Raw genomic sequence first — 27,365 nt, 5'->3', positions numbered from 1 at the left:
AGTAACTTAATAGCAGCTCACATGAAACAGATCTAGTGGTTTCAGTTGCCCACAAATGGCAACAGAGTATATGCCAATAGGGCTGCTGCCAAAAAAGCCAAGACAACTTAGGCTGCTTAAGAAAATACCCAAAATAAAGGAGGAAGCAGATTACTGTTCTCTGCTTTGTCCAAGCATTCTTGGGGCTCTGGGTTCAGGTCATTGGACTACATTGTACAAAGAACACTGACAAATAAGCATAGCCATAAAATAGCTGCCAGGATTATAAACAACTGAAAACAAAATCACACAACAAACAGCTGAAGGCACTGGGATATTAGGCCTGAAGACAACTATGGAAAGGCCTGGCTATTGCCTTCAGATATCTGGAAAGCAGTACATGACCAGAAAGCAGACATATTCAATATAATTTCTATGACCTAGTAAGTCTCCATACATTGCTGGAATACTCTACAAGGCAGAAACATAGTTGGCAATTTCCTCCAATTGCACCCCTAGCAAATGGTCATCCTTATCACATAAGACAGACCATTCCATTGCTAATATATGTGCTAGATAATTCTTCCCTGATACTGACCTGAAAAATCTGCCTTTGTGTCCCTTCTCCCGAAGGGTCCAGAGAAGTACAGAGTAAATTTACTAAGTCTTAGCTAAGTCTTAGCACTTCTCTTCTAATACCTAGAAAAATGGCTTCTTTTCCAAGTCTCATCCTCGGGCAAGAGTCAATCAAGCAGCCACTTAACAAGCACTTACTGAACACTATGCTAAGGAGTGGGGAATTCAAAATTAAAAAAAAAAAAAAAAAAAAAAAAAACCCTCCCCAAGACTGTAAGTCTGCTGAGGAGAAACAAATAACTACAATTCAGCAATGTAAGTTCTATAATGGAGTAAGACACTAACAAAGGTACTTCACTCAAAGTGGGGGAACCAAGAAAAGCTTCCTAAAGGATGCCTCCTTCAAACTCTATCTTGATGGTCTAGAAGGTCCAGGTGCAAAAGGGATCGTGATAAGTGTTCCAGGATGAAGAAACATGGTATGCTGGAGAAACTACAACCAGTCTTTTCTAGAGGTGAGAAATAAGCCTAAAGAGGTAGGCAAGGCTTAGAGGAAGATGACATATATCATAGCTAGAATTTTTCACTACATCTGAGGATAAAAGTTCTTTTCTTTCTCATAGAAAGTAGATTACAACCCCGTACCATCTTAGTAAGCAGTCTCTAGCAGCATCCTAGTAACCGTTTAAAAGTCTTGGTCTGAGAAAAATCTAGTACTTTAAAGATTTCCAGGTAGGAGATCTTGCCACTCATCCTTTCCAAGAGGGAACTTGCAGCAGTTCGGGGGGGGGGGGGGGAATCTGAAAAGACACTATTTTTGGTGGCAGAAGAGATGATGAAAGTTTCTCCTTGGAGATCTTTTAAAAATAGGACTGATACTTTTCTAGGCATAAACTCATCCCTTCCCCTAATATCCCTGAGGGAGTTGAGGATTAAGTAAGTAATATCACACTCTGGATAGATGATGAAAACTAAGCTACAGGGAAGCCAAAAAAGAAGTGTGGCCTGAGTTAGGCTTCCAATCCAGACCTTCTGTCTCTCCAGCTGCCTCCCTGCCATCCTTCACTACATTTGTGGGGGAAACCCTGGAAAGGAGGCAGCAAGATGAGTAAACGGGGGTTTGTGAAAGTACATGACAGTCAAGAAAAAAATTTAGGCAAGTCATTAAAAAAGGAAACACAGGTTGGGCACAGGAACACATGCCTGTAATCCCAGTGGCTTGGGAGGCTGAGGCAGGAGGACTGTAAGTTCAAACTCACCCTCAGCAACTTATTGAGGCTCTAAGCAACTCAGGGAAACCCTGTCTCCAAATAAAATATTTTAAAAAGGGCTGGGGATGTGGCTCAATGGTTAAGTGCCCCTGGGTTCAATCCCCAGTACCAAAAAAAAAAGAAACTCAGGAGAAATAAAAACAGAATTAACCAACAATTTCCTGAAGCTTTTGAGAAATGTTGGTTTTAGGTCCAGTTCTCCAATTTAATGGTCATGTGCTCCCACAAATTCACTTCAGGATTCTGGGTCATGGTTTATCTTACCTTACAGAGCCTTTCCATAGAGAAAAGCACTTTTTAAAATCATCAACAGATTTAAAGTGTTATTGTTGCTGCTGGAAACAGTAGGAATTCATGCTCCAAATAACAATTAACTGAGAGTAATTTTTTTCTTCCTTTAATGTGAAGATTGGACTTCAACTCCCAAGTTACAGAAAGTAGACATACCTGAGAACTCCTAAGTTACAGAATCAGTGGACAGGCATCCCTGTTTAGAATCAGTCTGGGGACTGACAACATCCCTGCTACTATAGGTCCTAGAATCTAGAACAGTGCTATTTATCAGGGAACAGACAGTGATGTCTAGAGATATATTTGCTTGTCATAACTGGAGGAAGAGTGCTAGAGTATCTAGTGGTGAGATGCCAGGAGGTTGTTAAACAGCCTATGATGTACCTGACAGCCCTCTCTTCAAAAACAAAGAATTATCTTGCCCCAATTGTCAATAGTCTCCCTGTTGAGAAACCCTCCTCTAGGAAAGCAGACCTAGTATTTTTCCAATCAGTGGTCAGGGGTATCTCCCTAAGAGACTGGGCTGTTAACCTGTACTAGTGAAGAACACACAAATTTATTCAGTTTGAGAGAAACACAAGCCTTATCAATTAATTTCTTGGCATGCCATAAGAAAGTTTTCTTTGAAAGTTCTCATGGCTAATCTCAAATAATTCATGTTTCTGCTATTCAACAACAACCCTACTGCCTCCCTTTTATACAGAGTTCTCTGGGGAGTTGTTTTGATTATATTTTATTCTCATTCCTCATCCCAAGAACATTCTAATGTATTTAATATGCATATTTTTGTTTGTGTCCATTCATACAAACTGTTTCTTTCTTTGTATTTTTAACTTCACAATTGGCATTATACTATATATTTGTTTCTTTCTTTTTCCACATAGCACTATACTTTTAGGGTTCCAGCCAAGTTGCTAGAGGTACACCTAATGTGTTGCTTTTAACTGCAATGCAGTTTCATGACATGCATTTACAACATTTTGGGGGGGGGGGCTTGGAACAGGGCTGGGTGGGGGTTACCAGGGATTAAACCCAGGGGCAATTTATCACTGAGCCACACATCCTTAGCCCTTTTTCATATTTTAATTAGAGAAAGGGCCTCACTAAGTTGCTGAGGCTGGCTTTGAACTCACAATCCTCCTGCCTCAGCCTCCCAAGCTGCTGGGATTACAGGCATACACCAGTGTACCCAACCCATTTACAACATTTTAACTACTTATTCTCTCAGAAATAGATATCCAGATTATCTCCAACTCCTGACTGAGAGTTACTGACACAAGTAACACTTAAATGAAGACCTTCTCAAATGTCCCCTTCATGATGTATCACGGTGTGTATGTACATTTTGTCTACCTGAGCAATGCCATGCTGCTATCCCACAATGCCTGCACTAGTCCTTATATACATAAAAGCTTACACAAAGGCTCCTACTGCCTCTGATCCCAACCAACACTAGGCCTTTTTTTTTTTTTTTTTTTTTTAATTTCTGACAGTCTAATAGATGCAAAGTAATAACTCATTGCTGTTTGTTTTTATTGTGCTGAGGAATCAAACCCAGGACCTCACACATGCTGGGCTAGTACTCACCACTGAGCTACATCCCAGGCCTTTTTATTTTTTGAGACACGGTCTTGCTAAAAATGCCAAGGCTGGCCTTGAACTTTGTGATCCTCCTGCTTCAGCCTCTTGAGTAGAAGGAATTAGAGAGGTGCTTCACCATGTCCAGCTTCATTACTGTTTTAATGTTAATGTGCATTTCCTAATTATTAAGAACTTTAAGCATCTCTTCTCAGGCTTAATAGCCGTTTGGATTTCCTCATTTTCTGTTGTACCCTTTGCCAGATTTTCTGTTGGAGTTACTATCTTTCCTTGATTCATAGGAGTTCCTTTATATAGTCTAGGTATTACTCTACTGCCAGGATTAATCATTACTAATCTCTTCTCCATTAGGTTATGTTAACTTTGCGTATGGTAACCTTTATGGAACAAAAATCCTTAACTTTTTAAAAACACAGGATTAGATTTTTGAAGAACTTAGTATAATTCTTAAAATACCAGACATCATTTCCTACATGGTATATTTTCTCAGTCACTGTCCAGGATTCTGAGAACTTGTAGGGATATTCAGGCAAAAAGATCCTTTTTATTGTTTTGCAACACTGGAAACTGAATCAAGAAGGGCCTCACACACACTCAACAAAGTGCTTTACCAATGAGCTACATCCCTAGCCTCAAATCCTTAATTTGAATGTATTTAAATTTATCAAATCTTTCTTATCTATAATTCTTTTTATTAAATTCATAAGCTTTACTTTTTTCTTTTCCTTCTTGTGTATGTGGTGCTAGGGATTGAACTCAAGAGCTACATGAATGATAGGCAAGCACTCTACCATTGAGCTATCCTCCGGCCCCAATTTGCTATTTCTATAGAAAAGGGGTACCCTCCTGGACTATTATATATATAATAAAATTTGCTTCTGGACTGGGGCTGTAGCTCAGTGACACATGTGCAAAGCCTTGCGTTGGATCCCCAACACCACAACACACACACACACACACACACACATATACTTTTAGTCAGCTTTATACTATTGCCTGTGCACATCAATGAATGTACTTTATGTTTGAATTCATACATTCACCTGTGACTATTTTTGTCCCAGAAGAGAAAATGAAAAATATTTAGGAAGATGTTTTTGCTTCTGAAACCACTTTTTAATTTTGAGGTTCTGGGGATCAAACCCAGGGCTTCCTACATGCTAGGCAAAGCCCTCTACCACTGAGCTACAATCGCTAGCCCTAAATTATCTTAAATCCCCTTTGTACTCAGTACTACGTACAAACCTAGTTTTAATTTTCCTCCTTGTGGTGAGTTTGTTTTCACAACACAACCTAATTTCTTCATTGCTAGGTGGTTATGCTTTATTGTATATTAAGTTCTCATTACAGCCAGGCACAATGGCACATGCCTGTAATCCCAGTGGCTTGGGAGGCTGAGGCAGGAGAATAGCAAGTTCAGAGCCAGCCTCAGCAATTTAGCAAGGCCCTAACCAAATCAGTGAGACCCTGTGCCTAAATAAAATATTAAAAAGAGCTGGGAATGTGGCTCAATGGTTAAGCGCCCCTGGGTTCAATCCCCACTACAAAAAAAAAAAAAAAAAAGTTCCCATTACACAAAGTTATGTCTCTGAGATCCTCATTCTGTCTGAAGGTCTATTTGCCTATTCTTATGGCATGTATCAATACCTGATAAGGAAGTCTCTGTCTTGGCAAGGTTTTTGTTTGTTTTGTTTTCCCTTGCCTTATTTTTTTTAACCTCTGGTAGAGAAGGAAAGGAATTATTCAAATAATTGGTTAATAAATATGCTCATCCTTAGTCCCTACATGGATTACTTTCATTTTCATTTTAAAAAATTATTCCTAATTGAAGTAAAAAAACTGATCATTTAAATTATTTTTGAGTATACAGTTTAGTAGTGTTAAGTACAGTCACACTGTCCTGTAACAGATCTCTAAGACTTTTTCATCTTGCAACACTGAAACATTAAACAATAGTTCCCTGTTTTCCCCTTCTCTCATCAGCCCCATTCCTCTTTCTGTTTTCTCAGTTTGATTATCTTAGATACTTCATGTATCTATTACTGGCTTCTTGCATCTTCAAGGTTCAGAAATGCTGTAGCATGTGAAAAGATTTCTTTCGTTTTTAAGTCAATTGCTTTTAATATGATAAACACTGAAGCTACTAGCCAAAATAAGAAGTGAAACATCTAAAATTCCTCATATCTATCTATGGGCTCTTCTCTATGTGCTCTTCTCCATTGTATCATCCAATCTCCCTTTCAAACGAAGTTAGGAGTATACTGAATCTTAAGTTTACCACTTCCTTGCTTTTTAAACTATGGTCTTATCATACATATACATATTTTTAAAACATGCTATTTAGTTTTCATTGTTTTTAGCTTCCATGACTTATTTATTTCACTCAATTATGTTTTGGTGCTAGGGATTAAACTCAGGGCTTTATTCATGTTAAGCAGCAGGCATTCTACCACTGAAGTACATCTCCAGTCCTTTCACTCAATCTTATTATGCTAAAATTCACACTTACCATTATTCACAGCTGCAGTTAATTATGTTATTTTTATAAGTTTTATATGTTATATGATATTCCACTATATGAAAATAATATAACGAACTTATCCATTTACCTATATATGGATACTGGATCATTTCCAAATTTTTACTATCTGTAATTTAAACAGTGCTACTCTGAAATTTTTAGTACATGCTCCTAGGATATATGTGCAAAATTTTCTCTTGATATACCTACTTAGGAATTAAACTACTGGACCATACGGAATAGGAATATTAAGCTTTATTAGATGACGTTAAATTGTTTTTCAAAGTAGTTTCTTCACAAAGGAAAAACATTAACTGAACATAGCCCCAGCATGGGTCTATAAAGAATCAAAGAATATCTGTTGCTTGAACAAATAAATAGACATATGAAAAAGTGGGGACAGCACTGGTGTCAGATGGAAGGGATGTGATTTCTGACTCTGCTAATCACTGGTTGAGTGAGACTTAATTAAAGTCTTTGTGCCTCAGTTTCTTGATCCACTCAATAACAAAAAATATTATCTACGTCATAGCAAAATCCCTAAATCATAATGCAATCAATAAATGCTAGATGATGTTATTAATTATGTTTATGTAATTACATAGCTGGCATGTCCCAACTATGTTTCTGCTCTGCTTCTCCTTTAGAGCCCACCTTTAACCTAGAACAGATCTGAGAGTAAGGAGTCTCCAGGAATTGCAAACTGGTAGCTATGGACATTAGCTTTAGATGAACCAACAAGGAAAGTTAGGAATAGTAAGATGAACCATTCAACTAGAATGGTAAAGAATAGAGTCTTCAGTTCACAAGACAGCTCATAAATCTAGTTTTAAAAATTTCAGTACTGCCAAGCACAGTGGCACATACCTGTAATCCCAGCAGCTCAGGAGGCTAAGGCAGGAGAAACGCAAGTTCAAAGACAACCTCAGCAACTTAGTGAGGCTCTAAGCAACTTGGTGAGGGCCTGTCTCTAAAAAAATATAAAAAGGGCTGGGGATGTGGCTCAGTGGTTAAGTGCCTGTGGATTCAATTACCCATATCAAAATAATAAGATTTTTTTAAAAATTTCAGTACTGATCCTACTTTAAAAAAAAAAATCAAATGACAAACTGGAGAAAGATACTAGCAACATATATGTCAAAAGGCTTATTCTTAATATACAGAGTTTTTTTTTTTTTAAGTTGTTGATGGACCTTTATTATTTTATTTGTATATGGTGCTGAGAATCGAACCCAGTACCCCACACATGCCAGGCAAATGCGCTACCACTGAGCCACAACCCCAGCCCTAACAAGAGTTTTATGTCAACCATTCCAAAAGAATCTTAAGAAAAGAAATGTAACCAAAACATACCACCTGATATCAGCCATAAGTACTATTTACATGTCATAATAAACAGTGAATACTTAACTAAAAATTGGAAGTATGCGAGGAGTATATACTTCCTACTTTCCAAAGCATAAAATATAAAGGTAAAAATGTATGTCAATATCAATGTTATTTTAGAGAGGTCAGTGGGCTGGAGTTGTGGCTCAGTGGTAGAGCGCTTGCCTAGCACGTGCGAGGCCCTGGGTTCAATCCTCAGGACCACATAAGAAATAAAATAAAATAAAGGTATTGTGTTCATCCACAACTAAAAAATAAATGTTTTTTTTTTTTAAAAAAAAGAATTTAACCTTTATTTATTTATTTATTTTTAATGTGGTGCCAAGGATAGAACCCAGTGCTTCACCCATCCTAGGCAAGTGCTCTACCACTGAGCTACAAGCCCAGCCTTGTGTTCTGCTTTTTAAACCTTGCAGAATTATGTAATTCTTTTTTTTTTTGGGGGGGGGGCAGTACTGGGGATTTAAGAGGGGATACTCTACTACTGAGCTGTATCCCCACCCAAACCGCCTTTTTTTCTTGTTAATTTTTGAGGCAGGATCTTACTAAATTGCCAAGGCTGGCCTCAAACTTGCAATCCTCCGACCTTACCCTCCTGAGTTGCTGGGATTACAGGCTACCACACCCTACACTACTTGGCTTTTAAAACTATGATAAAGAAATATACTCAGTGAGTCAAAAAGCATTGGTACCCACCGGGTATGGTAGCACTTCTTTATTTTACACTGCCTTTAAGAAAAAACAGCTCCAACTTCTGATAAGCTTGAAAAAGGATAGTAGATGGCATTGTACACAGGCCACTTGGGCAATTTTTCTTCTTCCAAAGTTAGTATTAATTAAAGCAATAAAAATATTCATTATACACAAGTTTTAACAAAACCAACATAAATCATTGTATAATAGTAGCATAAAGCAGGATATTACAGATTTCCTTTTCTTATTTTCTAAACATATGGGTTTAAGTTTCACAGTAAATGATATTCTATAGTGTTGGCATATCCTCTCACCAATGAAGTTCAGTGTTTACAGTGTGTGGCCATTAAGAAATGATATGACTATGCATATTCCTTGTACAATAGGACTCATTAAATTGCAGTCATATTTTCTATTAAGAAGGAACTAATCAGTGGCTTTCTATTAGCAGTCTGATGAGCCCTATAGAAATTCCAATGGGGAAGCAGAAGAAATTCCATACATTCAGAATGGAATTGGGGTTACCTAAAACTCATCTCTTAACTATTTCCACAGTGGGTTTTTCTTTAGGATGCTGTTTAAGGAAAGGATTCCACAGCTTACCAAAAAAAAAAAAAAAAGTAACTAACAAAAACCACTGTATTATATATATGTATCCTCACTTTTTACAGTGTAGGTTTTTTAAAATCTCTGCAGATTAGCCAACACTATATAGTTAAGAAATTTTTTAAATTCAAGCACAGAAATGCCAAGAGTTCACACTCCATACTTGATTTATGAGTTTTCCTATTTTTCCAGACTTGATTGATTAAGTCTTGGTAATACCCATTTTATAGAGTAGGCACAATAATCACATATTAAGAAACAAGGATCTTGTCCCAGATGACAATATGAAGCACAGCAGGGTCCAGACATGAAGACCCACCTGCAGTGGCTTAGTCTACCAGACAGCACCTAGTTCTAAAAGCCTTGATGTCAAGCCCATTCCATACATTGTGATCTGAAGGTTCAGAAGCCCCTCCCAATGGCTTAGTCTACTGGATGGCACCTAGTTCTAAGAGCCTTGATGTCATGTGGGCCTTCCATACATTGTGACCTGAAGACACAGATGTCCCTATATATAGCACATGCTAACATCCGAGTTAGTTACAGGCCAATGTTGCCTAAAACGTATGCTGGATCAAGGGCAAAGTTTGGCTTCTCTTCATCCTATGGTTCAGACTATCTCTTGGTTCTCTTCTTGAGAAACCACTTCCAGAAGCAAAATATAGAACAGGTGAAAATCTGAAATATGAAACAGAAGACCTGGGTTCAAATTCTAGCTCAACCTATTCATATTCTTTTCACACCTTAACTCTCAAGGTTTCAGTGTCTTCATTTAAGATCATACTGACTCTAATAGACTATTAGATGAATTAGGGCTGGGGATGTGGCTCAAGCGGTAGCGCGCTTGCCTGGCATGCATGCGGCCCGGGTTCGATCCTCAGCACCACATACAAACAAAGATGCTGTGTTGCCGAAAACTAAAAAAAAATAAATATTAAAATTCTCTTTCTCTAAAAAAAAAAAAAAAAAAAATGTATAATAGACTATTAGATGAATTAAATGAGAAAATGGCAGTCCCCATCCTGTGAGTTATAGATCCTTGGGAATCTTTGGCTATATTATAAGAGGTTTGAAAAAGCATATGCTAAAAGAAAAAGAATCATTTAGGGATTAATAATGGTTTTATCACTTGAGCAAAATTTTTAGCCTTTCTATGTCTCAGTTTCTCACCTATAATTGAAGAAAACAGAATCTATCTTATTAGATTGTAGTGTGGTTTAGTTGAGTCTACACATGTAAAGTGCTTAAAACATTAAGAACTCAAAAAATATTGACTATTATTACTCTAACGTGTGCTTTTGTATTCTTTCAAAGTATAAAAATTATTTTGCAGCTGTCTGCTATAATTTTTCAACACTTTTTAGTTGTTGATAGACATTTATTTTATTTAGTTATTTATATGTGGTGCTGAGAATCGAACCCAGTGCCTCACATGTGCCAGGCAAGCACTCTACCACAGAGCTACAACTCTAGGCCCTGTCTGCTATAATTCAATGTTAAAAGGTGTTGTGATACTTGAAAAGGTTAAAAACTTCTAAGAAAATAGTTGTAAAAGGATCCAGTATACTACCAGCCAGTTCTGAAGTAGAGTAACTGAATCTATGATTTCAATCTTTCTAAATTTATTGAGACGTACTTCTGTCCTAACATACAATCTATCCTGGAGCATGTCTAAAGCACACTTGGGAAGAATATATTGTTAGGTGAATACATTAGAAGAATACATTGTTAGGTGGAGTATTCTGTACACATCTATTGGTTTACAGTGTTGTTCAAGTTCTCTGCTACTTTAATGATGTTCTATCTGGCTGTTCTATCCATACTGAAAGTGAGGTATTGAAGTCCACTACTGTTATTGTAGAACTCTCTCTTTCTCCCTTTAATTCTGTTTCTCATAGGCTCCTTCATTAGGTACACATACATTTATAATTGCTATATCTTCTCAGTGTATTGAAGTTTTATCAATATATATACTTTTTCTTTGACTCTTGTAGCTTTTTCTTTTTTTTTAAGTCTACTTCCTCTGATATTAGTATAACAACCCCACCTTTCTTTTGGTCATCATTTGCATGGAATATCTTTTTTCTACTCTTTCACTTTCAATTCCTTTCTTTTTATATCTAAGGTGAATCTCCTATATCTAGCATATCAATGGATCATGTTTATTTTTAATTACTGATAAGGAAGTATTTGTTCCACTTAACTATTTGTTTTATGTATGTCTTACATATATTATTCCTCATGTTTTCCATTTCTGGATTTTTGTTTTTGCTTGCTATTTTTTGGTACACAGATTAGTGGGATCTACATCCTACTTTTAAGATTAATTAGAGGCTTGGTTTCCAAGTCAAGTGACCTTCCCTCCTTCCAACTGAATAGTTCTGAAGAATACCTCCTTCATGAATCTCTCCCACAATGTTTAAAAGGAAGCACCTACCTTTTCTAGCAGTGAAAGTAGTCTCATGTTCTATCTTTGTTTTCATCCACTGAATCACTTGCCTTTTAGAGAGACACACATATGCACACATAAACTATTCACCATTTCATATATAAAGTTCACTGTTACTGTTTTTCTCTGCCTGAGTTAGGCTGGGCTGTGGGATACTTAGGAAGGGTCTATTGATGATTAACAAAGAAGTGAGAGGCAAAGTGGCTTACATTGTAGGAGCGGGGGTGCCTCTGTTTCCACTGCACCAGGAGCAGCTGGGCCACCACCAAGGTAGCGATGAGGATGAGGACCATTTCAGCGTGCATGGCTTCGTGGCCACGATGCTTGGCATGCATGCGTGCGTGCTCAACCCTGAAAGCCAAACAGATGGGGTGAGCCAAGTCAGGGATTATGTGGAGGTAAAGAAGCAGTGTTTCCTAGGGATATTCTACCAGCTCACAGTTCAGAACACGCTCCTGTGACTTGTAAGTGAAGGAATCCATGCAAATTACGGGCTAAAAGGACACACATCCTAGATGACAGACATTAGAGAACAGAATAGAAGTTCTATGGCCCCACAACAAAGCTCAGCTGTTGAGATTAGACGTGGGTAGTCTGTTGCCTGCCCCTCAAGGTAGAAACAGCTGACAACTTTCTTATAGTAGGAAGGAGATCTCAGGAAAAGCCTGTGTCACTGCCCATTTCAGTTCTATTCTGACATGTCAGAAAAAAGTAACCCAGAGTTTATAGCCATAAAGTATCATATTCTTAGTTGATGATATTTATGACACCAATAAAGGAGTAACATTGCAAATGTGTGCTGAGTCTAAGGTTAAAGTCTTGCTTTATTCATCCAACCTTTTTTATTTTATTTTTTATTTTTTGCCAGGGCAAGAACTCTTTAAGACCAGTTAAAGCCTAGAAAATCTAGACTGCTTTAACTTTATACTCATCCAACAGTGACTGCATCATTAGTATCCATAAGTAAATCGCTTCCTCAAGGGCTCAAGGAACAGTATAGTTAGAAACTTTTTATTATTCTAAGGTTGGCATTCTCTGGTCTTGAGGACTAGTAGCAAGTTAATTCCCTTGGTCAATACTGGCAAAAACTTCCTCTAAGAATAGTTACTCCTACCACTCTGGGTCAGAATCAGTCAAGGCAGAGGAATGAGGGAGGAATTAAGAGAGAAAATGGAATCCAAATGTAGCGTACAATCAGGAGATTTTATATAAATTTCCCTTATACCAAGGTATTAGGGAGAGAGGGAAAAGGACAATATAGATGATGTCTTCATGGAATGCCTAAGGGCAGTGAAAGACTAACCGGAAGAAGAATCCAGTGGGATAAATTATGGGTAGATAAATGATACAGCAAATATAGCAAAAAGTTAACTTTTTTAGGTGGTGGTTAGAGTGGCATTCATCATGTAGTTCTTTCAAAATTCTATGTTTAAAATGTTAGTGGGGTGGAAACGTGGTGGACAGAGTAGGCAGCCAAATGTCAATCAGCCAGCCTTAGCACCTAAGGGTTCATCTAACATGATTCTACCCTGGGTAGAAGAACCTATCAGAAAAAGAATAGGACTGGGAGTCAGAAACTTAGTTTCAGACTCACCCATGTAGCCTTGGCTAAGAAGCATTACATCTCTCCACCACAATTTCTTCATCTGTCAAAAGGAGTCCAAATCTTTTCTGCCTGCCTCACAGAGCTGTTGTGAGGCTAGGCTAAGCTAAGAGGGTAGAAAATACTTAAAACAAACAAACAAAAAAAGCCTAAGTGCTGTGTGGAGTTATAAAGATAGCAAGCGATGAATTTCTTGTTCTCAGACAAAACACAAGTAAATGGATGTATATAACATGAAATCAAAGAAAGGATGTAGAAAAGACTAGAAAAGTCATGCACAATGCAAAAATGATTTTTGCAACCTTTGCTTGGATACTTCCATTGATTGAGAACATGTGCCTTTAAGTTAATCTATTCTAGGGCTGGGTGTGTGGCTCAGTGGTAGAGCACTTGTGTAGCATGTGTGAGGCACTGGGTTTGATCCTTAGCACCACATAAAAATAAATAAAGATATTGTGTTCATCTACAATTAAAAAAAGAAAAAATTTTTAAATATTTAGTCTGTTCTAGAACTAGCAGGGTCTGGCACTTTGTATGTATTCATATTTTTTCATGAATGAATAAAATTCCAGTACTTCAGTGACAGAAAGCTTATTATTTCTCAATATACCTTGATTATTAAAGATATTTCTAAAATTGAGACAAAAAAAAATCTACCTTCCTACAGCTTAAACACATTGGGCCTAATTCTATATCATGGAAAACAAAGAACATACTACTCCTCTTTTCCAACAACCACCCTTTAAAGATTTATTATGTTTTCATTTAAACAACAACAAGAGCCTCTCCTGTTATTACCTCAATTTTCCTGTGCCCTTTTAGGCTAATAGTTCTAGATCTTTCAGCCACTATGCATGTAATAGGATGTGAAGACTATTAATCCTGGTTGCCTTCCTCTAGACATGATCCAGTTAAAGATCTTCTTAATAAGCACTGCTTAGAACAAAACATTTGTGTCCTGCAAAGCAGAGCACAGTGGCACTGTCACCTTCCTTAAGGGAGATAGCACATTTTTATGAACATCTTCCAAATTATTAAAAGTATTTTGTTAGCTGTGGTTCAAAATTGGTGCATATTGAGCCTAAAGTCACCTAAAACTCATGCTGGGTTTCTCATATGAGTTGGTACCTTTGCTATTCTATATTTTTTATAATCAATAATTTTAATCTAGGGGCTGGGGCTCAATGGTAGAGCACTTGCCTAGCATGTGTGACGCACTGGGTTCGATTCTCAGCACCACATACAAATAAATAAAGTCTATCAACAACTGAAAAATATTAATTTTTTTAAAAAAATAATTTTTTAAAAAATAATAATTTTAAAAAATAATAATTTTAATCTAAATTAAGGGATTTTTTTTTCCTCAGTATAAATTTTACTTGGTTGATTTCAGCTCACTGGTCAGCAGTCCTGTGAAATCTGTGGGGTCAGCACCCTGACACTCCTTTAATAACAACAAATCATAAAAATAAGATATTTTTTGACTCATTCTGGTTCCAATGCAACTTAGTAGCAGAGCTAAAATGAGAAAACATAACTCCCATTTTCTCAACCAGAGCTCTCCATCAGGTATCATGGATAATGATGATGATGTTAATGATGACAATCATCTTCAAAACAAGTAACACTTGCTGGAAGCTCACCAAATGCCAGATACTATTCTAAGAATTTCACATATATTAATGCTCACAACTCTATAAAGGATAGTACTGTTAGGATCCTCATTTTACAAATGGGGCAAACTTAGGCAGTGAGAAGGTAAGCAACTTGTACAAGATCACATAGTGGAAATGGAATTCAAATTCAGATGGAGGGTTTGGTGCAATTATCCACTTACTCTCTAGGACTGAGGGAGCTACCCAGAAATGATCCAGAAAGATCCCAAAAGACCTGTCTTGCCAGTCTTGAGCCACTGCCTCCCACAGTTTTAGTCATACAACTCTATTAGTTGGATTAACTTTCAGTTACCAAATCATGGAGCCCACAATGTGACACTTACCTCCATTGCTCCTCAGGGGAGAGGTCTGACATATCGACCTGTAGAAAGACATCACCAGAAAAACCCATTATTGTCTTAGTACTATCCCTGCCTAATATAAGGTGCTCATGCACTCATCAATTCCTTCAAGATACTAAGGAAAATTTCATGCCTCACATTCTATATTAAGCTTTTCCCCAAACTATTTCACACTGATTTCTCCCTTTTCTAACTGTAGTTTGGCTTATATCCTTGACTGAATGTATGATGCATGCATACATATTCTGTACTATGCAATGAGGGCAGAAGACTGAAAGAGTCCGAAAGAGTCCTAACTACCAAACACTCAAGCCTAATGAGGAAGACATATATAAACAGAAAATTTCTTTATTATATTATAAAGACTAGCTATAGAAGAATGAAGAAGTGGCTTTTAACTGAATCTAGGGCATTATAGATTAGGGAAGGCTTCTTAGAAGACATGTGAAATATCTAGATATAGAAATGAGAGAAATATATTGCATCCAAAGAAATAACATAGACATTAAAGAATAAAATTGTATAGTACACTAACAATTGAGTATGACTAGGGAAAAAAATGCAAGTCAGAATTAGTGAGAGATGAAGCTACATAAAATATTCTGTCATATAATGCCATATTGCTGGGAGCCATTAGCCAAGTAAGTAGGTATGACAATTTCCTTGCCAGCGTACCCCATGTTGCAGTGACATTGAACGTACGTGACCTTGCTCAAGGACCAAGGCAGATTAGGGTGTTCCCGGTTTTAAGATAATCGTGTTTAGGGCGTTCCCAGTTTAGGTTCCAGGTTTAAGGTTTAAGATTATTCCTGCTGGGAATAGGGCGTATCCTGCTGCCTGAGTTCCCCTTGAGTTCTCACGGGATTCAGACAATATATTTTGGAGATAGAAGCCCAGTGGAGGTGGATTTGGGCAGAGAACGTGGATTTGGGAAGAGAACGTGGATTTCCCCAGAACGTGATTGTAGACGGCTGGTGTGAGTTCGGGAATAAAGAGAACCTCACCCCCCCACTGGTGCATAGACCTATCCACAAGTATGGCTGTATGCTGGACCGGTAGTCAGTGACGGGTATGATTCAATTGCAGTGGTATCAACCTAAGACAGGAGGCTGACGCCTAAAGGTCAGTTTTTCCCATGACGGGTAAGAACCATATGTTGAACTGGACAACCTACCAGGCACGGTCCTTAAGCCACATTGCTTGTTGTTTAATTAATCAGAAGGGGGGAGATGCTTGGAGCCATTAGCCAAGTAAGTAGGTATGACAATTTCCTTGCCAGCGTACCCCATGTTGCAGTGACATTGAATGTACGTGACCTTGCTCAAGGACCAAGGCAGATTAGGGTGTTCCCGGTTTTAAGATAATCGTGTTTAGGGCGTTCCCAGTTTAGGTTCCAGGTTTAAGGTTTAAGATTATTCCTGCTGGGAATAGGGCGTATCCTGCTGCCTGAGTTCCCCTTGAGTTCTCACGGGATTCAGACAATATATTTTGGAGATAGAAGCCCAGTGGAGGTGGATTTGGGCAGAGAACGTGGATTTGGGAAGAGAACGTGGATTTCCCCAGAACGTGATTGTAGACGGCTGGTGTGAGTTCGGGAATAAAGAGTTGCTGTTTGAATCTACAAGCTGTGTGGTGGCTCGTGATTGTGTGCCCAGCCAGACTGTGGCACCATATGGTTCTAAATGGCACCATGGTTGCAGGCAGAACATTAGACCATGGTAAAATGAGCTCTAGTCTCTGCCCTACTATTAACTAGTGGTATGGTTAAGCTCCAAGGTCAGGTTCTCTCTGGGGTCTTCTCTTTTGAAAGCAAGTTTTCTCAAACTTGTCACTACTGATATTTCAGAGTGGTTAACTCTTTATTGGGGGAGAGGTTCTATACATTGCCAGTACCATCACCCCAGGTGCAATAAGTAGAACAGTCTATAGACATTATTAAATGTTCCCTAGGGGACAAAAATCACCCCCATCAAAAATCATGGCACTAACTGGGTGCAGTGGTGTATACCTGTAATCCTAGCAGTTTGGGAGGATAAGGCAGGAGGATCATGAGTTCAAAGCCAGCCTCAGCAACTCAGCGAGGCACAAAGCAAATTAGTGAAACCCTGTCTCATATATATAAAATAAAAATGGCTGGGGATGTGGCTCCATGGTTAAGTGCCCTTGGATTCAATCTCCAGTACCTCCCCCCAACCACCACCACCACAAAAAAAAAAAACAAAAAAAAAAAAAACATGGCACTAGTTTTGAGTTCAGGGCTCAAGTCTTCTACTTGTAGTTATACAAAAGCAAGTTCAAAGCCAGTCTCAGCAATTTAGTAAAGCCCTGAGCAATCCATCGTGACCCCTGTCTCCCTTCTTTAAATAAATTATAAATAAAGCCTGGGGATGTAGCTTAGTGGTTAAGCACCCAAGTTCAATCCCCAATACCAAAGAAAGCAAAATATTTGAGATAAAACAGAACTCCATTCTACTATCAACTCAAGTCAACACATGTTTACCAGCCATCCTTTAAGTCTGTGTACTGGGAATGCCCATCACTATTTAAGGAATGCTTTCTGGCTTCTTCATGTCCCAGCTAAGGAAAAAAATAAATAAATAATCCCAAGGTTTTGCTGAACCAATGTGGGTAATAAAGTCAACCACCCTCCTTTCTTTTTCTACTTCACAAATTGCCTCACAGAATTTACTTGGTACCTTAAGTCAGGCCTTCATCTAAAAAGACAGAGGTCAAATACTATGAAAGGGGACAAATGGATACAAAATATGGAAAAGCTCTGCTGGGAGGTACCTGCAGACAATGAAAAATCAAACTTTGAAAAAAAAAATCAATGCACAAGTTTCATCTACTTATGAGACTCATATACTGTCTCTGGGCCTTTGTATACTTCTCCTTCTGCTTGGAATGCCTTTCTGCTACATTTTTTCCTATTCAAATCCAAGTTATCCTTTGAGAACCTAGCTTGGATTTCACCTTTCCTAGAAAAGTTTCGATTCAGTGAATTCAGTCCTCTGCTTTTTTCTATCAGTGAATTTTCTCTTTTTTACTCAAAACGTAGCTCATGAACTCAGATCATCTGAGTGCACAATCTCAGGCACCACTCTAAACTTACTAAATCAGAAGCTACCTTTTAATAAAATCTCCAGATGATTATTATGCACATTAGATTATTATGCACACTGTTCTCTAACACACATTCATATCCTTATATTATCTTAGATATGCTTTCTAAATGACCTAACTGCCGCTTAAGTCTAGGACCAACCTGGGTCAAGCAAGAAATCTAGGGCTCATAATTTAAGAAAGCTTCCACTCCAGTTACTATCACTACACTTTATGACCTTAAGTGACTGCTTCAAGTTTGTACCCAGCACCTTGATTGCCTCATCCTGGCCCTGGCCCTGTTTATGTCTAACTTGTACCCAGCATATAAATGCAGAAGCTGCCTCAAAGCCAAGACATACTTTACACCATGTCTGTGTCTACCAAGGAGAACAGCACATAGCTAAGCATATATTAAGCATTCAACGAATACTTGGTAGAACTGAACGAAATTCTTTATGATAAAGTATGCAAGTATGCTAATAAATCAATATACCACCTGGAGATGTTTTAAATTGGTGAGTAAACAAACACTTAAAAAATAAATTAGCTGGGCAAGGTGGCACACACCTGTAATCCCAGTGACTCAGGAGGCTGAGGCAAGAAGATCACAATTTCAAGGCCAGACTTAGCAATTTAGCAAGACCCTGTCTCAAAATAAAAAATAAATAAGGGTGGCTGAGGAATAGCTAAGTGGTAAGGCCCTTCCCTACCGTGCACAAGGCCCTGGGTTCAACCCCCAAAAGAGCAAACAAATAAGTGGGGCTGGTGATGTAGCTCAGTAGTACATTATCTTGGATTCAATTACCAATATGAGGGTGGAAGGTAGTAACTAATAATCATCTGAGAAAGGAGTATTCATCCAACACTAGAGCAGTCAGAAAAATGATGTTAAAAACTATGTGACAAAACAAGCACATGTTCAAATTCTCAAGACATGTCCATTGAAGGCAAAACTATAAGATCCAGAAAACTGGGCCAGGCATGGAGGTACCTCTCTGTCAAAGAGTAGACTTAGCAAGTTACTGTCTATGCCTCAGTTTTTCCACCTGGAAAACAAAATAGGACTTCTGACTTCATCAGAAGGATGTGAGGAAAATACATTCAAGGTGATCAAGTGATTTCCCTGCCTTTCCTCTTAGGACAGTGTGCATTTTTTTACAAATTACTAGAAGAGGCAGGGAACTGAATGTTGGTAAAGCACAGAATAGTAATACTTGGGACTCGAGGATCATTAGCACTTCGTGAAGTAGTATAAAAGTTAAGAGTAATATATGATCTGGCTTTAATTTTACCTCCAGAACAAAAAGGTTTTAAATTACACCCAAACCAGTCTTCTGACTCAAGTGGAAAAACAAGGAAAGCAGTTAACTATAGCTATAATTAACCTGTACCATCTGGAAAGACATCTTTATTTTCTCTCTCATTAAGGAGTTTATTCATTTGTGGCTAAGCACTAAACTCAGTCTGAAGGCACCTTGTCTAGAACTCAGTAGCTAATTGGGTAGGTTCTCAGGTCAAGAGTACTGATTGATGGGTCCATAATCAACACTATGACCTATACATAGAATGTTTTATTGCTAGTCAATCACTTCTCTCCTAGGATTTCACTTCTAGCCCCTAGTCATATCAATCTACATAAGCCTAGATTTGAAAGAAGTTAAACCAAAAATGCCAGGCAGAGGGCAAGAGAAAATTTTGCAAAGATAAAAAAGGGTCAGAAGTTGGCAGCTATATCTTCTAAGGTGCAAATGATTAGTGACTCACCACTGTACCCCACAATTTTAGTCTTCCTGTCCTCTACAAAAATAGTCTGTGATCTCTGCATCTTTACATAGGCTGGTTACTTTGTTCATTAAGCCCTTTTCTGCCCTCCTGCAAAACTTTGATCTATTCCTCCTGGCTTCTGGAAGGTTCTTTGATCTCATTCATTTAAAACACAACATCCTATACTACCTTGCTATCTGTGGTTCACAGCCAATAGCAACAACACTGTGGAAGCGTGTTATAAAATAAAGAATCTCAGACTCCATCTAAGAATCTGAGACAGAATCTTTATTTTAATAAGATATTGAAGTAATTCATAACATAAGTTATGAATTACATAAGTATGTTAAAAGTTTAAAAAGCATTACAACTACATCCCAGCACTCACATTCATAAATTGCACCTATAGCCTTTTGCATCTGTACACCTGATTCTATTTATTTGTTTGTTTGTTTACTTATTTATTTTTTATTTGAGATAGGGTCTCAATAAGTTGCTTAGGGCCTTGCTAAGTTGCTGAGGCTGGCTTTGAACTTATGATCCTCCTGCTTCAGCCTTCTGAACTGTTGGGATTACAGGTGTGCATCACTGCACCTGGCCTGATTCTCTTTTTGGTAAAAACAATTTTACTGAGATCTAATTCACCTACCATAAAATTTACCCATTTAAAGTATACTAGGGGGCTAAGGTTGTGGCTCAGTGGTAGAGTGCCTGCCTAGCATGTGTGAGGCACTGGGTTCAATCCTCAGCACTGCATGTAAATAAATGAATAAAATAAAGGTTCATCAACATCTAAAAAAAATTTTAAAAATAAAAATTAAAAAAATAAAGTATACAAGGGTCTTTTAGTATATTCACAGAATTATGCCACAATTACCCCCCAAAAGAAACCACATACTAGTTAGAAGTCATTATCCATTCTTCCCTCACCCCCAGCAATTTATATAAATGGGAATATATAATGGTCTTTTGTGGCTGGCTTCTTTAACTTGGCATAATTTTTTTTGGTGGGGGGACACTGGGGATTGAACTCAGGGACACTTGACTACTGAACCACATCCCCAGTTCTATTTTGTATTTTTTTAAGAGACAGGCTCTCACTGAGTTGCTTAGCACCTTGCTATTGCTGAGGCTGGTTTTAACCTCCTGCTCAGCCTCTCAGCCACTGGGATTACAAGCACCTGCCACTTTGTGTGGCTTGGCATAATTTTTTCAAGATTGATCCATTTTGTAGCATATATTGTACTCACTTCCTTTTTAAAAATTTATATTTTAGTTGTACATGGACACAATACCTTTATTTTACCTTTTATTTATTTATTTCTATGTGGTGCTTCGGCTCGAACCCAGTGCCTCACCCAGTGTAGGCAAATACTCTACACTGAGCTACAACTTCAAGTCCTGGGTCACTCCTTATTATTGCCAAACAATATTCCATTGTGGATATATACTGTATTTTGCTTATCCATTCATTAATTGATAGATATTGGGAATATATCAACTTTTGGGCTATTATAAGTAATATTGCTATGAACATTTTCAGTACACTTTTGTGTGAACACATGTTTATTTCCTCTTGAGTATATACCTAGGAGTAGAATTGCTGGGTAATATGATGATAACTCCATGCTTAATCTTTTGAGGAACTGTCAAACTGTTTTCCATGACAGCTGGGCCATTTTACAGTCTCACCAGCAGTGAGTTCCAATTTCTCCACATCCTTGCTAACATTTGTACTTTTAAAAAAATTTTAAAAAGGGGCTGGCATTGTGGCTCAGTGGTAGAGTGCTTGCCTAGCATGCATGAGGCACTAGGTTTGTTCCCTGGCACCACATAAAAATAAACAAATAAAATAAAATAAACAAATAAAAGTATTGTGTCCATTTACAACAAAAAAAATTTAAATATAATATATGTCAGTTATTATAAAAATTTTTTTTAGTTACAGATGGGTACAATACTTTTTATTTATTTATTTTTATATGGTGATGAGGATCAAACCCAGTGTCTCGCACTCCTAGGCAAGCACTCTACCCCTGAGCTACAATCCCAAACCCATTTGTACTCTTTTTGATTAAGGCATCCAAATGGGTGTGAAATAATATCTCAAGGTGATTTTGATTTTTTCATCCCAAATGGCTAATGATGATGAGAATCTTTTTCAACTTTATAATTTTTCATTTTTTGCAGTCCTGAGGATGAAACCTGTTTTGCTAGGGAATGGCTCTACCACTGAGCTTCACCCGTAGCTTCTCTTCAGCATCTTTTCATGTTTATTGATCACTGTATGTCTTCTTTGAAGAAAAGCCTATTCAGGTTTTGTTTTTCCTTCAATAATCTTTTTACTGTTGAATCTTAAGTTATTTTTATGCTCTAGATACAAATCCCTTATCTGATAGACAACTTGAAAATATTTTCTCCCATTATGTAGGTTATCTTTTCACTTTTTTAATGTCTTTTGTAGCACAAAAGTTTTTTTTTAATATTTATTTTTTAGTTTTAGGTGGACACGATATCTTTATTTTACATTTATGTGGTACTGAGGATCCAACCCAGTGCCTCATGCATGCTAGACGAGTGCTCTACCATGAGCCACAACCCCAGCCCCAGCAGAAGTTTTTAATCTTGATAAAGTCCAATTTACATTTTTTTCTTTTGTTGTTTATAATTTTGATATATATAAGAAACTACCGCCTAACCTGGTCATGAATATGTTTTCTTCTAAGAGTTTTATAGGTTTAGTTCTTCCATTTAGGTTGTTGATTCATTTTTAGTTAATTTTTCCATATAGTGTGAAAGAGAGATTCAACATCACTCTTCTATATATAGCTATCCAATTGTCTTGGCATGATTTGTTAAAAAGAATATTCTTTCCTCTTTCCTCTCTGTGCCTGTTTCTTTATATTGGCTTTTAACTCTCTAAGACAGATGATCACCCTTATTTTCCACATCTTCTTTAGTATTCCAGTAGCTCTCTAAATTTTGCTGAAGACACTCAGAAAAACTAAAAGATAGGTGGAAAACTGTTTATAATACTCTTCTTCCAGAAAAGGACCTCTGAGGCTATCTAAGAGGTTTGATACATGTATTCATTTACTTATTCCCAGTTTAGTTACTCCTATTCTAAAGTGCAGGTTAGGCTAAGCACAGAGATACAGAAATGAATCAAACTTTTTCCTGCTCCTGAGAAGACAGAAAATAAAAAGCTTTAAAAAAAAAAAATCAGGAATTTACTCAGCACAAGAAACACAATTGTTTCCATTTTATAAAAGGCACAAATGTGATATAAAACACAGATATAACGCATCAATGATCATGGTGATTGAGGTCTAGAGAAGTGTTAGGGAGACGGATAGACCTTAAGAGAGAAACCAATGTCAGGGATTAGTGCTTCAAACAGCCAATGACTACTTGTCACAAGGTCCTGTGTCAAGGCCACATTATAACTTTTACAGGACCTGGGCACTCTTCCCTTTGTGGACCCCTTCCTCCATTAAAAGAAAAGTTTTTAAAAATATATGTTTTATGACTACATTGCTATTAAAATGTATAATCCAAGCCAGATTACATTCACCTTTTTCTTCTAATTTAAAAAGAATCAAAACATTTTTGTGGGCTTCTAGTCACTGCACCTACTATATCTAATGAATAAATCAGCCTTGCTTTCTACCTATAACTGTGGATTAAGTGTTGCCAAGTTACATTGCTTTGCTGCTTCTGAGATTCTTGTCTCTACTAAGCCTATCATGAAGAATGAAATTTAAACGCACACTAAATCTCACACTGACTAAATCCACCAAAAAAAGTAATCTTAGATATACTTAAATAAGCCATACAGAGTCATCTGACAAATCATTTGACAATAGTGTGCATTCTGGCCAGGCGCAGGGGAACACACCTGTAATCCCAACAGCTTGGGAAGCTAAGGCAGGAGGATTGAGAGTTCAAAGCCAGCCTCAGCAATAGCAAGGCGCTAAGCAACTCAGTGAGACCTTATCTCTAAATAAAATACAAAATTGGGCTAGGGATGTGGCTCAGTGGTTGAATGCCCCTGAGTTCAATCCCCAGTCATCCCCTCACCCAAAAAATAGTGTGCATTCTGCATTTCAAGAAAGGTTTAGATACATTCATGAATGATCAAATACAAAACAAACAAAAAAAAACCAGACCGATCACAAAAAAATCCAAACAAACAAACAAAAAAAAAGTCAAAGGTTAAGCAATACACCATGTGTCTGGAATCTTGAAGATAGCCAACAATTATAAGACAGGCTTAAAATAGATTTTTCCTTTATAAAACTTGCTTTTTTAATTCAGAAGGCAGATAATAGACATGTAAAAAAATATATATGAAATAATTTCATATAGAAGTTTTAGGTACAAAAATAAAGAAGGCTAAAGGAACAGTAAAGAAGGAGGCTATTTTGTTGCTACATATCAATACTCTGCTTTCCTCAAAAGTTTTACCAGCACCAGAAGAAAATACTGAATAAGATGGATAGTGACACTTAGTCCATGTGTTATGTCTTACTTCCTTGGATTTTAACTCACTCTCATTTTCCCTCTGAGAAATGGCCTCAGGGTAACAACTATCCTCAGTGAAAGGAAATACAATTGTAGTTCTAATCTGGTGTAGCTCTTTACTTACTACATATTATATATATTTTTGTATAAGTATTTACATACATTATATATTCGTTCATGTGAAATATATATATTATACACATATAAATGTTATATATACATTATAAACAAAAATAAACATATAGCCAGGTGTGGTGGAGCACACCTGTAATCTCGGCAGTTCAGGAGGCTGAGGTAGAAGGATCATAAGTTCAAGGCCAGTCTCAGCAACATAACCAGGCCCTAAGCAACTTATAAGACTCAGTCTCAAAACAAAAAATAAAAAAGGGCGGGGGGATATGGCTCCGTGGTTAAGTGCCCTTGGGTTTAATCCCTGGTACCGCCCCCCAAAATTTGTATATTTAATTTATTTATTTATATAAATAGGGTACTTATCCCTATGCCTCAGTTTCTCCATCTATAAAATGAGAGGATTGGCTTAGATGACTTTCAAGTTCCCTTAATTTAAAATACTATAATTCACACCAAATCTATCTAACTCTAAAGCTTTAGAGTCAGCTATAATATTTTGGTCTTTGAAACTACCATAGTTCCCTTAGTGACCACAGAATTTAGCAAAATGCCTGTAGTGTGATGAGGTATAACTGGATGCTACTAAATTAAATCACTAAAAACTTACCAAGTGATAATGCACACAACAGAATTTTCCATCACTCAGGGGATGGCCTCCCACCCTGATTTTAAATGTCTGTTAACTCTGAAAACCTCTCTTGGGTAGGTAAGCTGACATTTCACAAATATAAATTGATCCTTTCATATTAGAGAATTAACAGCCAGGGACTAGAGACTTCATTTCACAACATTAGAGATGAGTAAGTCTAACCTCTGCCCTGGATGTATTCATAGTCCAGAGAGTGGTGGAAGACTACAATTAAACATAATATGATAAGGATACTACTGACACATAAACAAAATGCTGTGTTAACCCCAGCAAAAAGAGAAATTAGCTAGCTCCTAAACCTGGTAGGACTATAACACAACAACCAGGCCAGCAGTCTTAATCTGGTAGGGTACAGATACTGTGGTCTGCTGGGTGATTAGAATAACAAGCAAAGTTCAAAGGTTCACAGGTTATCCACATTTGTAGTTCCCCATTCTCCTTTCATTCACATTCCCCCAACCCTTACTCCTTAGTTCTGCCAAGAATTCAAGGCAAATAACTTCAAAGTGGAACTACCTCATCTTTTAGACCTCCAAGGTCCTAATCAACTGGGACATCAGATATACTTATCCAAATCTAAGGCCTGACATGGGCAGCACACTTGGAGCAGTAAAGTGAAAGCAGATGTTAGTTGTAACAACTGCTGATGATGCTGCCTGCCCTACCTACCATCACCAGAAAGCACAGCCCTCAGTCCAGCAAGGTTGCTTTTTAAATTAAACTTTTCAAACATGAAAGCATATAAAGTTTGCTTCTTTGGTTCTTCAATTCCTATCCCATCAAATTTCTATTTCTCATTCTGGCTTCTTCCCTCCTGAAACCTTTTCTCTTATTCTTTCCTGTATGTACTCCAGCTTCCATATACCCTAAATTTCTTTCTTTCTTTCTTTCTTTCTTTTTTTTAAAGAGAGAGAGAGAGACAGAGAGAGAGAGAATATTTTAATATTTATTTTTTTAGTTTTCAACAGACACAACATCTTTGTTGGTATGTGGTGCTGAGGATCGAACCCGGGCCGCACACATGCCAGGCGAGCACCCTACAGTTTGAGCCACATCCCCAGCCCCTACCCTAAATTTCTTTACCTTTCCTTAAAGACCCAAACTAGACATCACCTCCTCCAGAACCCTCCCAGAACAGAACTATTCTTTATGAACACTAAAGACTTTATATTCTGGACTGTTTGTGTGCTGATCATATATAACCACCTATGAAATCTCCCTTGAGTTTTTCATTGTCACACTGTCTTAGTTCAGGCTTAAACCCTTGTTCTCTTGTGGACTGTTGTAGTGGGCTCCAAAGTGATCTCTCGGACTCTAATCTTCCAGAACAGAATCAGACAAACATCTAACTGCATTAGAATCCTACTTTGACAAACTTTCATGACTTTCTGTTGCCTTCAGGTTAAAATCCCAACTCCTTAGTATGACATGCAAGGTACTTTGTACTCTAACCCAAGTCAGCTACCTTATTTCACCTCTGTCAGCCAACTGACTTCTACTTCAGCCACAATGAACCACTACTTGTCATTCTAAACTGACCTTCTCCTTCTCTGACATGACTCAATTCTTTGGCTGCTGCTTCTCTCTCTAGAATTCTCTCCTCACCTTTACTGTCTAGCTCACTCCTATTCAACCTTTAAGATAGTTCAAATATCACCTCATTTATAGGACATTCTTCACTTTTATCCATTCATACATCCATTCAACTGTTAACTAAACATATATTGAGCTCTACACTAGAAATACAATAATAAACAAATAACAATTCTCACCCTTAAGGAGCTTGAAGTCTATTAAGACAAAGTAACCAGACCAAGGGTTTTTCTTTTCTTTTCTTTTCTTTTTTTTTTTTTTTTTTGATATCAGGGATTGAACCTAGGGCTGTTAACCACTGAATGACACCCCTGGTCCCTTACCTGGAACCCAAACCCTCAAAGACTCCAGGTAATTTAAAAAAAAAAATTTTTTTGTAGTTGTAGATAGACAGAATGCCTTTATTTTATCTGTTTATTTTTATATGGTGCTAAGGATGGAACCCAGTACCTCACACATACTAGGCAAGCGCTCTGCCACTGAGCTACAGCCCCATCCCCCTAGTCCTTTTTTATATTTTATTTAGAGACAGGGTCCTGCTAAGTTGCTTATGACCTCAATAAGTTTCTGAGGCTGGCTTTGATCTCGTGATCCTCCTGCCTGAGCC

General features: G+C 37.6%; 1 protein-coding gene across 2 annotated transcripts in view; it reads right to left on the bottom strand.

Annotated features, from left to right (window-relative positions):
• Rnf121 (ring finger protein 121) overlaps positions 1–27,365 on the bottom strand; it is a 65,209-nt gene that overhangs the window by 22,926 nt on the left and 14,918 nt on the right. For both annotated transcript variants that reach the window (XM_046441837.2, XM_058578510.1), the window contains exons 2-3: positions 14,974–15,011; positions 11,581–11,722 (exon numbers count right to left, since the gene is read on the bottom strand). In XM_046441837.2, coding sequence (XP_046297793.1) covers positions 11,581–11,722; positions 14,974–15,011 — 180 coding nt within the window. The remainder of the gene's footprint in view (positions 1–11,580; positions 11,723–14,973; positions 15,012–27,365) is intronic.

The sequence above is a fragment of the Marmota monax genome, unplaced genomic scaffold, assembly GCF_021218885.2.
Source record: "Marmota monax isolate L192 unplaced genomic scaffold, Marmota_monax_Labrador192_F-V1.1 WCK01_AAM20220418_F8-fsc00068, whole genome shotgun sequence".
NCBI classification, from domain to species: Eukaryota; Metazoa; Chordata; class Mammalia; order Rodentia; family Sciuridae; genus Marmota; species Marmota monax.
This window is presented reverse-complemented; position numbering and strand designations above follow the sequence as displayed.